The sequence below is a fragment of the Haliotis rubra genome, unplaced genomic scaffold (genome assembly GCF_003918875.1).
Source record: "Haliotis rubra isolate DU_JTF1 unplaced genomic scaffold, ASM391887v1 Scf54, whole genome shotgun sequence".
In the NCBI taxonomy this organism is placed as follows: domain Eukaryota; kingdom Metazoa; phylum Mollusca; class Gastropoda; order Lepetellida; family Haliotidae; genus Haliotis; species Haliotis rubra.
The window spans coordinates 3,041,138-3,054,616 of record NW_025767235.1 but is presented as its reverse complement, the minus strand read 5'-3'; the positions used below and the strand labels follow the sequence as shown (position 1 = coordinate 3,054,616).

The window sequence follows — 13,479 nt, the reverse complement described above, 5'->3', positions numbered from 1 at the left end:
TAACATGTTTGTGTGATTTCCATGATAACAAAATACTCAACATTTAGGGATGACTCATTTTGGAAGGAAGAAGGAAAATAATTGAGGTTGTAATATTTTTCTTGTGAAGTAATTTTCTTAAGATTGAGATTGTGAAGAGTAAGTTTCTTAAGCTTGAAAACTAAGCCTTGACTTGACACAGGTGACCCTGTTGGATGCCCAGGTCCCCAGTGAAGCAAGGACTGCTACCAACCTGTTGATGCCCTTCTTGATGATGCTGTCTGCAGTAGCCTTCTCCAAGGCTTCCACCACACTGGGGCCGTTCCTTCTCCGCCTCCTTACACAGTTCAGCAGGAGGTCCACTGTACAACGGAACGGTGAATGTGGTTTCATTGACAAGTATTAAATGTAGAGTATGGTTAATAGTGCTGGTATTGGCATACAACCTGCGATACGATACATCATGATTCTAAAAGTTTAGTAACAGCGATATATTGCCAAAGTATTGTTCACTGAAGCTGCGATACGATACGAATCCCGATACAAGGGTGTCGATACGATCACAATTCTAAAGCTTAATTCTAACACCAACTATAAAACACTTTAAGATCAAAACAAAACCACTTGAAAGTATTTCATCAAATTCCGCCAGCTTTTTTTACTGTTCATTCGGAAATGAGATAATTACGTTTATACACGGACTAATAAAATGCGAGCGCTATGTTTGACATAGTTCCTGATGCAAGCATTTCCTTATGAAGGGAAAATAAGTATGCATATATTTTAATCATTAAACAAAAGTAATTTTTTCTTGACAGATATCGGGCTTTGGCAATATTCAAAGTAAAACATCGATGTATTGTGGCCCATTTGAAGTATCGTATCGGGATATACGACTATGTAAACCTTTGTATCGATTCATTGTATCGGTGGCCCATGGATCGATGCATCGATGCATATCGATGAATCGTCACACCACTAATGGTTAAGAGTACAAGTTACGAGTGCTTGCATACTTCAAAATCCTTGCATCAGAATTTATCATGTTATCTGTTTTGTAAAGATATTAAGATATTTCTATAATTTTACAGCTGACATTAATAATGACATACAGTCAATACAGCTGGTGTAAAGGACAATACTGATCACTAATGTACACTGGTATGCATGTAACAAGTGAACAGTCAGTGAGGCATCTTGCTGAATTTGTTACTACTCCAGTAGGGGTAGAGTTTCAGTGTGCTGCTGACAAATGATAGGAACAAGCTCTATCCATCTGCCATGTTTCATTTCCAGAGCATGAACTCTTAAACTATCCTTTTTTTTTAACTGGATACTTATATAGCGCACATATCCCCACAACTAGTACATGCTCAAGGTGCTGGTATTTTAACTATTCAATATTTCTTCATGAAACAAGGGCTGCACTTGTGCATTTTGCTATTCTGGTGTTATTCTATTATTTTGCAAATAGAACAAAGGCAACAAATTTGGCTGAAGTTCAGATGAAGGTAGGGTTTATTTAGGGAACACTCTTTAACTGTTCAATATTCCCTGTTGAAACTGTGTACAACAGCATAGGAATCTGTATCGAAACGCCTCACTCATGAAAATAAAAGAAGTTGTTATCCACAGGCAGCTTGGGTTATCCAGGGTAATAATAATTAGATTGTTTTAAGACCTTCTAAGCATGCATTGTGCACGGAGCAATGCATATGATAAATGGACTAGTATTATCATTATTATTAATATTGCACTTCCCAACTTCTAAAATGCAACTCAAAGATGTTGATTTGAATGTATAGAAAGCGTTTAAGAAACAGAAATAATTAAATTCATTTTGTCTTTAATGAACATTTGATCCTGCCAAGGTTCTTCACAAGGTCACTATCATTTTATGTTCCACCATTGTAACATGACTGAGACACAGTGAAGACAGAAAATCAGATCATATCCAATTCTTCTTACCCACTTCTTCTTCATTTGTGTGCATCAACTCCTTCCTCTTGTCAATGGTACCCATAATGCCATTGTTCTTGTAGGCGAGAATCTCCACACCTACTTGAATGTATGTTCGCAGTGGCAGGCTGTCCTGGTCAATCATCTCCACAAACGTTACACATGCACTTGTGATTTCGGCACTGGTGAAGTTCTTCACTGCCATCCATAATGCCACTCCACACACCGTGTTTATCCTGAGAGATGAAGTGCAAGTACATTCATCTACAGCAGCATATTTATCCCAGCCTATCGTTATCATTGTCAGCCATAGTGCATGACTCTACACTTCATTATCAATATCTGCTTCAATGCACCGATCAATATATAAGAATTGATCTTCAGTAACCCATGCTTGTCGTAAGAGGCGACTAACGAGATCGGGTGGTCAGGCTCACTGACTTGGTTGACACATGTCATCAGTTCACAATTAATCGATGCTCATGCTCATGTTGTTGATCACTGGATTGTCTGGTCCAGACTTGATTATTTACAGACCGCCGCCACATAGCTGGAATATTGCTGAGTGCGGCATAAAACTAAACTCACTCACTCACTATTAACACTAATCTAAATGTCATTATCAGATATAAACACCAGTCTATACATCATTATCAGCTATAAAGCGCCAGTCCATATATCATTATTATTTTCATCTCAAATGCACTGATTTACACAATCATTATCAGCCATAAAACACCAGTCAATATATCATTATGATCTATAACACACTGGTATATATATCATTACTATCTAAATGCACCAGTCTATTCATCATTATCATATTATCTATAACACACTGGTATATATATTATTCTCAGCTTTAAAAAATATATATTTCATTGTCTACATTTGCTGTAACACAATGGTTTACATCAGCAATAGAGCACCAGTCTATATACCATTGTATAGTTTAAAATGTTTAATGGACATTGTTGGATGTCTTCAGATGAAATCTGTCATCAAAAACAAAACAAAAATGTCCCGCTCCTTTCACAAAACAAAACTAAAACCATGGCCTGCTGGGTCAAACAGGAGCTATCAGGATAAGTACACAAACTGTAATGCGGAGTAGCGGGATGTATTCCAGCCATGAACCAGCTAACGCAAGCTCTGATTTCCCAAGTGTATTGGTTAGCTGTTCTAAGATCCTATGTGGAGGAACTCGAAAAATTCCTCATCCAAGGGTGCAGATACATGGATAGTGAATTGTGAGTCTTGTACTGCCTTTAAATCTAGCAGTGAGAGTCTGTCAACAAGCCTAAGTTTGTTCAACTGAACTAAAAGTGGTTGAAGATTTGATGGGTGCTTGGCCAAGGTAGCCTACACTGTATACGAGTAGAGGTTATAGGGGCTAAACAACCCACATACTCAGGATCCAAACACTCTCAGCATCATTGTCCCACTGTGAGATTATACCTTTTGAAAATATCAGGTGGACAAACTGACTCTTGCTTCAAGTGTTATTTTGGGCAAGAACTGAGGTATTCTCATAATGACAAATGATTTCTAGCGAGGAATCCTTCTGATTTTGACCATCACTTTCCAACTAAGTATCTGTGCAACTTACCTCTTGTTACTAATAGTTGTTGCCCCTGAGTCAATCTCCTCTGCCAGGAAGGAGAGAAAGGCATATGTAGGTCGGCCATGTTTGAGGTAGTATATGTAACGGATCTTCTCAGAGTAGGCAAACTGAGACACCAGGTCGGACTGGGAGAAGTACGGCAGAAAACTCTGGCACTCTGTAGAAATACACATTGATCATGTTCAACTTGTTTGGTTGTTTACTGCTTCAGGGCACATGCAACAACAGCCCAACTAAATGAGGGCAGCTTGGAAATAATTGAGTTTGACTGAGGCCATGGAGTGATTGACGTTATGAACACTGCTCCACGTTGGTATGATACTAGCAATCAGTCAAATATCCAGCAAGCCTCTCTTACAACAAGCATTTGTATCTTACTGGGGGCCTACTGGGTAGTTTCTACTGAGTGTACATCATAGACTCCCTTGTAGACAATCATTGCAAGTCAAGCATGCATCAGGTTGTGTTATATGGTGTGTATGCAGTATGTGGCATCATGTGATTTGTATATGGTATTGCATTGTATCATGTGTGTATGGTATTGTATTGTGTGATGTTGTATTATGTGATTTATGTGTGATATTGTATTGTGTGATTGTGCACATGGTAATGTATTGTATCATGTGAGGTGTGTGATGATGTATTGTGATTGTGCACATGGTAATGTATTGTATCATGTGATGTGTGTGATCTTGTATTGTGTGATGTGTGTGATATTGTATTGTGTGATTGTGTATATGGTAATGTATTGTATCATGTGATGTGTGTGATGTTGTATTGTGTGATTGTGTATATGGTATTGTATTGTATCATGTGATGCTAGTGGTATTGCATTGTGATTTCTGTGTGATATTGTATTGTGTGATTGTGCACATGGTAATGTATTCTATCTTGTGAGGTGTGTGGTATTTTATTGTGTGATTTGTGTGTGGTATTGCATTGTGATTGTGTATATGGTATTGTATTGTGTGATGTTGTATTGTGTGATTTGTGTGTGATATTGTATTGTGTGATTGTGTACATGGTAATGTATTGTATCATGTGAGGTGTGTGGTGTTGTATTGTGTGATGTGTGTGATGTTGTATTGTGTGATTTATGTGTGATATTGTATTGTGTGATTGTGTACATGGTAATGTATTGTATCATGTGAGGTGTGTGGTATTTTATTGTGTGATGTATGTGATGTTGTATTGTGTGATTTATGTGTGATATTGTATTGTGTGATTGTGTACATGGTAATGTATTGTATCATGTGAGGTGTGTGGTATTTTATTGTGTGATGTGTGTGCTAGGCCTACCTTCTCCAGCTTACCCATGAAGATCCGGATTAGAATTGATCTTCAGCAACACATGCTTGCTGTAAGAGGCGACTAACAGGATTGGGTGGTCAGGCTCACTGACTGGGTTGACACATGTCATTGTATCCCAATTACGTAGATCGATGCTCATTTTGCTGTTGATCACTGGATTGTCTGGTCCAGACTCGATTATTTACAGACCGTGGCCATATAGCTGGAATATTGCTGAGTGTGGTGTAAAACTAAAGTCACGCACTAACTCACCTTCTCCAGCTACTGTGTTTCCATCCTGCCAACCAAACAATCGTCTTGGGTCTAGTGGCGCACTTCCCTGAAAAAGAACCATGAGCAACTATTACCACGTTTCCAAATATTGTATTCCTGAATAACATTGTTCAGTCCTTATTTGTCACTCAGAAGTCTTGTGAATACACACTCATAGGGTTCCCTTGGGCTGAACTAGCAGCTGGCAGCCCGCGCATGGGTGGTAGGTGAGATAACTCTGAGTAGTGGGGGACATAGAACAATACATAACAAGTTTAATGTTTGTACACAGGACATTTTCAGCAGCAGAAAATGCATATATGTACCCCAAATAAGATGTCTTCTGAAAAAGAATGAGTCTTCTCATATCTTTCTGCCAACACCTTTACCTCTCTCCTCCTATTGACTGCCAACACCTTTACCTCTCTCCTCCTATTGACTGCCGACACCTTTACCTCTCTCCTCCTATTGACTGCCGACACCTTTACCTCTCTCCTCCTATTGACTGTCAACACCTTTACCTCTCTCCTCCCATTGACTGCCGACACCTTTACCTCTCTCCTCCTATTGACTGTCAACACCTTTACCTCTCTCCTCCCATTGACTGCCAACACCTTTACCTCTCTCCTCCTATTGACTGCCGACACCTTTACCTCTCTCCTCCTATTGACTGCCAACACCTTTACCTCTCTCCTCCTATTGACTGCCAACACCTTTACCTCTCTCCTCCTATTGACTGCCTCAACACCTTTTACCTCTCTCCTCCTATTGACTGCCAACACCTTTACCTCTCCCTCCTATTGACTGCCAACACCTTTACCTCTCCTCCTATTGACTGCCAACACCTTTACCTCTCTCCTCCCATTGACTGCCAACACCTTTACCTCTCTCCTCCTATTGACTGTCAACACCTTTACCTCTCTCCTCCTATTGACTGCCAACACCTTTACCTCTCTCCTCCCATTGACTGCCAACACCTTTACCTCTCTCCTCCTATTGACTGCCACACCTTTACCTCTCTCCTCCTATTGACTGTCAACACCTTTTACCTCTCCTCCCATTGACTGCCAACACCTTTACCTCTCTCCTCCCATTGACTGCCGACACCTTTACCTCTCTCCTCCTATTGACTGTCAACACCTTTACCTCTCTCCTCCTATTGACTGTCAACACCTTTACCTCTCTCCTCCTATTGACTGCCGACACCTTTACCTCTCTCCTCCTATTGACTGTCAACACCTTTACCTCTCTCCTCCTATTGACTGTCAACACCTTTACCTCTCTCCTCCTATTGACTGCCAACACCTTTACCTCTCTCCTCCTATTGAATAACAGCCTTACAACCCAAATACTACCAAAATACATTGAAAACCATTCTGCAGAAGCTTAACAGTTAATAACCATCTGTGTATACATGATATATATTACTCCTGACACACAAAAACATCCATGACAGCTGAAAAATAACCAATAAAACTTCCAGGAATAAAGCTGAGAAAAGCAAATTATGAAAACTATCTGTAACGTAATATTCACCATGTTTTGATGACAGCCCTTACGTTCAGTGTGAGGGAGTGGATGTGGTTATAGATGATTCAACTGTAATATACTACTCACACTTTGCTTAGGATCACAAAAATTCACAACTTTACTTAAACGTAGATTTATAATTTGAAACTGTATCCATTTAAAACTGGATAAATAATAATATGGCAACACCTCTTTAGGCAAACAGACACTTTAATCTAACATACTGAAACCTAGGATCCATGCTTACAATAAGCTTAGATATTTAAACCAAATTGACCCCACATAATAGTTTTCTGTTGAATCAATGATTTGATCCTTAGCAAAGTGTGAATAGTATACTTCAACATTATCTCTGGAGGGAAGACAGGCAATGAGTTTCACACACTGTGACTGTGAGGGGGAATAATAGATCCAAGGTCTAAGGCATAGCAAATGAACACTTAGCCTCACAATCCCTAGTAACACAAAGACTCTGTGAGAGAACTATATGAGATTCTACCCTGACTGGTGACTTACCATGAGCAGCTGGTAGACGTTGACATCGATGCGAGGGGAAGCTATGGAGCCGGTGGGGAACAGAGCGGAGTACAGTTTGGGGAACGCCTTCAACTTGTCCTGCAGTAGGTTCTGGTCCATGTTCCCGAAGATCTCTGGTCTCCACACATCCGATGTCTGAGGAACATACAATAATGTTGATAACAATAACAACAACAAAAACAATAATAACAGTTGTATATTTATAATCCGCCAAATCCACACCTAAAACTTTGGCCAAAGTCTCAGTCAATGTATCAGTGAGGACTCTATTCCCAGCTCCCTGGGGAACATACAACCCAACATGATGACCTTGTTTAACGAGGCCCCAGGGCTCCAGATAACTTTTAGGGGTGTGGGGGTACTTACACCTCCTATTGCAAGTGGAGGTGTACTGAGAATTTGAAGGAGTACTGACATGTGTGAGTGAGTTGGTGATGTGGTTTGTTATTTATAATATTAAACAACTTTTCAGCTATTAAACTTCATACATGTTAGACGTACAAAGGTATTTATGTGGGTACATGATACGCTTAAAATCTTATATTATGTTGTACTGCATTGATTTTTAGTACGCCTGTACGCCACTTATCTGTAGCAACGATACCCACTATAACCTCGGCAAACTTGACACATATCAACCTGTAAAACAAAGCAGTAAATCTAGATAATTACATCATAAGGTCTTAATCATGTGAATGTATTAAACTTATACCTGAAGCAAAGGTGTCGGCAGATATGGAAGTGTTGCTATGGCAACATTCACATGATCTTGTGTAATGAGGTCAGCTAGGGAAGGTTCTTCCATTTTCCACACACTGGCTGCACACATGAGACTTGCCTGGTATACAGCATCCGAGTCTGGCAATAGAAGTGAGGCACACATTTTACTGACAACTGGGTGACATGGAGTACATGCAAACAATGAACAGTTTACGTTTACTGTTTGGAAAACATGGGTGTGCGCTGACAAAGCTAGAATCAGAAACAGGGATTAGAATGCCTGAACAAGGTGTAGCTCTTGCAAGTTGCACTCTGCCTCAGAATGCTGTTCCCTGTGCTCATTACACTGTACAAACTAAAACATACCCAGAAGGTGAGGTGAGGTGATATTGGGTTTTACGTCGTGCCTGAGAATATTTCGCTCATATGACGACGTGCATGCGTGTGTATGTGTATGTGCGGCTGCTTGTACTAGCCCAGACTTAAGCTGGTTTTATAGTGCTAGCCCACTGAGATACCATGCCGCAGTGAAGCGGACATTATACGGACTCCGAGCGATCAGTCCTTGTTGTACCCATTAATGCCGAGCACCAGGCAGGGACCAACAAGTAACATATTTTAACGTCTTTTGGTATGATGTGGTCGGGGATCGAACCCGTGACCTTCCAGCTCTCCGGGCGGATGCTCTAACAACTACACCATGGAGGTGGTCATACCCTGAAGGATTTCAACAGCATGTGTTTGAAAAGTAACATACTTTATACCATAAGAGCTGAATACAAGTTAGAAAACGTGATCTCCACACCAAGGCACAGTGACATACAGCCAAGCAAGTGACAGATCCCATCTAAAATGTCAGTGTTCTGTTCTACAGATCAACTTTAAAAAATACAACATCATCGTTACCATCCGGGCTGCGACAGATGGTGAAGAAATGCTGCAGACTGGCCAGCCATGTCTTCAAGTCTTGGCTGTCAACGTCGATCTTGTCCAGCTGCAGTCTAAACAAACAAACATATCCATTCAATACCTCGACCTAGCTAATCATTCAATACCTCAACCTAGCTAATCATTCAATACCTCCACATAGCTAATCATTCAAAACCTCAACCTAGCTAATCATTCAATACCTCGACCTAGCTAATCATTCAATACCTCCACCTAGCTAATCATTCAAAACCTCCACCTAGCTAGTCAGATAATAAATACATTTTGATGATCATAACCTTGTCTACACCATTGCCACTTTGGCTACTAAACATTCTTATTCAGTAATGTTTCAAATAAAAAAATGCATCTATAGCTCAATATGCTGAACAAAATATTTCCAGAGTGTTTCCTTAATGAAACCTTCACACAGTACGCAGCCAGCATGGATGCTGGTGTTATAAACAAACCTGTGTCTCGAGCAATATCTCCATAGCGGCAGGACGAGCTGGTGTCTGGTGCAGTAGGCCAGGAAGTGATGGTGGAAGTGTTGGAGTGTGTGTTGATCCAGGTGCTGTAGGGGTTGGGGGGAACACAACACCCCTCCCACTTTTGACAGGTGCTTCATTAAAATGGGAAAGTCAGACAGTATCTCACTCCCCAAAAAACCTTTCCTATAATTAAAAAATAAGATCTCACAAAGATCATTTCTAATAAAACATTTTCTTTCAGTAAAATACACACAAACATCACTTAAATTAAAACCTTTGCAGTGACTATAAAGACACAAATATCACCACAAATAAACTTTTCCTTTAAGTAAGTTGACGACAAGATCCCTTCAAAATAACAATTACCCATGAGCAAAAGACACCAGAACAATGCACTTGATGCAATTCACTGCCTGAGGCAGAAAATAATATTTCCTTATTTCCACATGGCAACAATGACCCATATCATTATCACAATCTAATATCATCATAGGGAAATCCTAGGGTGAGCGTTCCCATTGGTTATGAATATGACACACTTCTGGTACTTATTTCCCTGTTGTGTTATCTGTTGTGTTCAGTGAACATGTCTGAAAAACCTTAGTTACAGGAAGAAGCTGTTGTTAGAATTCACTGTTTTATGGTATGACCAGAAATTATTGAGAATTTTAGGAATATGTTTAATTGGATTTCTAGTATAAACAACCTTGACCAGCTATCAAGTCCTTGGTTTCATTCAAGAAAGACAACTCCATTAATACTTTTTCATTAGTTTGTGAAAAGTTATTCCCCTTTGTTTACTTGCAGACGACATTTTCAGTGATCCTCAGTATGGATGATTTAGAGAAGAGGAAGTTGATTTTAGGATATTATAACAAGGACATCAGATCAGCTAAAGTGATTTCAAGTAGAACAGGCATCCCTTTTGTCCACTGTTTATCGTGTTTTGAAAAATATTGCAAATGGATATGGCATTGAGCACCAGGGAGGCGCAGGTAGGCGCAGAAAATTGACAGAGACAATAAGAACTGAGTTGCATGCAATGGGTTGGCAGAAAAGTCGAGGAATTCCATCACCGATCATGAAACCTGAACAAAAGGAGCGAAGGTTGAACTGGTGCTTACAGCATAGAAATTTTAACTGGGACAATGTGATTTTCTCAGATGAAAGTTCTGTGTGGCTGTTTCCTAATACACTGAAATTCTGGACCAAACAAACTGAAAAACCTTTGTATCACCGCCTAAAGTACAGTCCGAAATTTAACGTGCGGGGTGGCATATCTGTGTTAGGGGCAACGCCCCTCTGTGTATTTGAAGGGAATATGAACAGTGAGCGGTACACAGATATTCTCGAGGGACATTTACCTCCATCTGCTCACGTGTTCTATGGAAATTTTTGGATTTTACAGAAGGACAATGACCCAAAACATCGTTCAAAGCATTCACAGGCCTGGTTTCGGACCCAAAATATGACATTAATTGATTGGCCAAGCTATAGCCCTGACCTAAATCCAATAGAAAATGTTTGGGGACTTATAATGAAGGAAAGTGTCAATAAGAAAAATCTGACAAATATTGCTGAAATGAAAGAAGAGGTGGTCTGATATTGGGACAGCATGGACCACGACTTTCTAACTTCTTTGATCAGTAGTATGCCCCGCCGCATTGAAGCCTGCATTGCTGCCCATGGTGACTTGACAAAATACTAACTGTTCACCTGTCTTTGAATCTGGAGTTCTGCTAATATTCACATTTAATACGTGAGTAATGAGTGAAAAAAATTAACAAAATTACAATCTTAAATTCTCAATAATTTCTGGTTGTACTGTATGTCAAAATACGGTTTCTATTGTTCGCAGGATATTTGTTTCTGTCATATTCAGGTGAAGCTAGTGTTTAGATGATGCCCTTAGCAAGTATCAGTGTTACTAATAATTTTATACATTACTCCACTTGTCTCATTACTGTCAATTGTTTTCACTTACATCATTAGCCGCAAAGTAATGTCCATCTGCATTGATTCATTGCAGAGGTCAAGGTCACTGTAAAGGTCAATGATGCAGTCTTGACGTTGCCTACAACTGCTGCCATCTTCAGTGACCTCTCTGATCATGAGGTCAAGTAAGGTCAGTGCATCGTCATGGCGATTGTGGCTCAAGAGGTACTTCCATAACAATTTTCTGTTTGGATACATTTCTATGATGAAATCTGAAAGTGTGAAATTTGAAACTAAATTTGTTCCACTCATACCATGGGCATTAGTGTTGGTAACTGGGTGAAATCTCACAATTGATGATTGGTTTATTACCAATGAGCAATCATCAAGAAAGATAAGTTGGCGTCATTTTTCAGATTTTCCTGTTCAGATTGTTATTGCAGATAAATATAAAGAAAACACATGAAATTCTCTGTAGTTTTTTTTATTTAGAAACTCCAATATAAAATTATGAAACTTTCTACTTAACTTTCTACTTGTACTATGGGCCTGTGGCCTTCAGTTCTGAATAAAGATTGATTGATTACTTTAAAGTGATTACTAATATATAAACCATTATGACATCATATGTCTGGTATCACCCGATGTTATTACACAATGTGTAATAACATTGTAGATTTTAAACAGTGATATCTTCAACGGGTGAGTAATAATTCTTTATATCTATAACTCCTCATATGTAAAAACATGTTGAAGTCAATTCATATGAGCAGTAACATCAACAATAAGAACATCACAGATGACGTTTTTAACCATTAACACAGAAACAAGATGATCTAGAGTCACGATGCAGCACAACAATGCAGCACCAGACTCACCCATTCTATCTAGAAAGTGAAGTTTAAGGTTCAATTGTTCATTTGGTTTGTAAGGTGAGGTGAAATTGGGTTTAACGTCATGCTTGAGAATATTTCGCTCATATGATGACGTGCATGCGTGTGTATGTGTATGTGCGGCTGCTTGTACTAAGCCCAGACTTAAGCTGGTTTTATAGTGCTAGCCCACTGAGATACCATGCCGCAGTGAAGCATGAATACCCCACTCAGACACATTATACTGGCTCCGAGCCGACCAGTCCTTGTTGTACCCATTAATGCCGAGCACCAGACTGGGACCAACAAGTACCATATTTAAACGTCTTTTGGTATGACGCGGTCGGGGATCCAACCCGCGACCTTCCGCTCTCCCGGGCAGACGCTCTAACCACTACACCACGGAGGCGGTCTGGTTTGTAAGGAGTGGAAAGAGATGCATTTAGAGAGAAGATCACAGTCCAAATGCTGAGGTCAAATATAGGCTATTCAGGTGAGCTACAAATAAGTACTGATGTCTTTCAGAAATAGGGGTCTATGTGTTCCTGCAGAGGTATGTAACATGTCCCCATGACAACCAGAAGCATTGCACCTTCTAAACGAATGATTAATCCACAGCTAGAGTAGCTATGATATTAGCACACAACGTATTTTTCAACAGGTATTTGTTTAGTATAGTCGTTTTCAAGTATTGTGGATGTGAGAAAGTTTTATTACCACTGTAATGTGTTTACTCTACTCAGAGGTTGTATGCTTGTACAACACACTGCATGTTTATTTTGAATACATTGTCTGAGAACCATACACTATTCAAACATGATGCCTGTTCATCACACAGCTCTACTTTACTCTTAATTCCACATATTATTGGACAATCAAAGGAACTCACCATCCCTTCCAATCTGTGCTTCTAACAGAATTCTCTCCCTTGTTTCTTGGTCCCAAGATCGTATCCATGTCAAAATAATCTCAGCATATAGTCCATCTGGACAATTCTGAGGCCCTTGCTCACCAATATCTCCACAGACAGTGTTCACCTCATGACTAGTTTTGTTCAGTAGAGATGCCAAGAGAGTTTCATCTGACCATGCACTGTAATTAACGCACATGATTTTCAGGATGTATTTCAAATCTGATCAGTAAAAGTACCAACATAGTATCAAGTTGTACTTTAGATCATCTTCATACTTGTGCATGTTTGTAAAACCAAGAACAGCAGGCTCAAAGATTGACACCATTGCTTGAACCATCCATGCATAGCAATGGCTTTGTCATCTTATTTCTTAGAAGGCATATAATGAAGTATTCAGATGTATTTTTAAGTTAAACATAGGTTTGGGAT

At 39.6% G+C, this 13,479-nt stretch overlaps 1 protein-coding gene across 1 annotated transcript in view; it reads right to left on the bottom strand.

Annotated features, from left to right (window-relative positions):
• LOC124253357 (spatacsin-like) overlaps window positions 1–13,479 on the bottom strand; it is a 66,362-nt gene that overhangs the window by 36,707 nt on the left and 16,176 nt on the right. Inside the window, 10 exon segments of the mRNA XM_046687107.1 lie at window positions 233–341; window positions 1,948–2,174; window positions 3,548–3,719; window positions 5,126–5,192; window positions 7,172–7,327; window positions 7,905–8,050; window positions 8,819–8,913; window positions 9,310–9,513; window positions 11,315–11,537; window positions 13,027–13,229. Coding sequence (XP_046543063.1) covers window positions 233–341; window positions 1,948–2,174; window positions 3,548–3,719; window positions 5,126–5,192; window positions 7,172–7,327; window positions 7,905–8,050; window positions 8,819–8,913; window positions 9,310–9,513; window positions 11,315–11,537; window positions 13,027–13,229 — 1,602 coding nt within the window.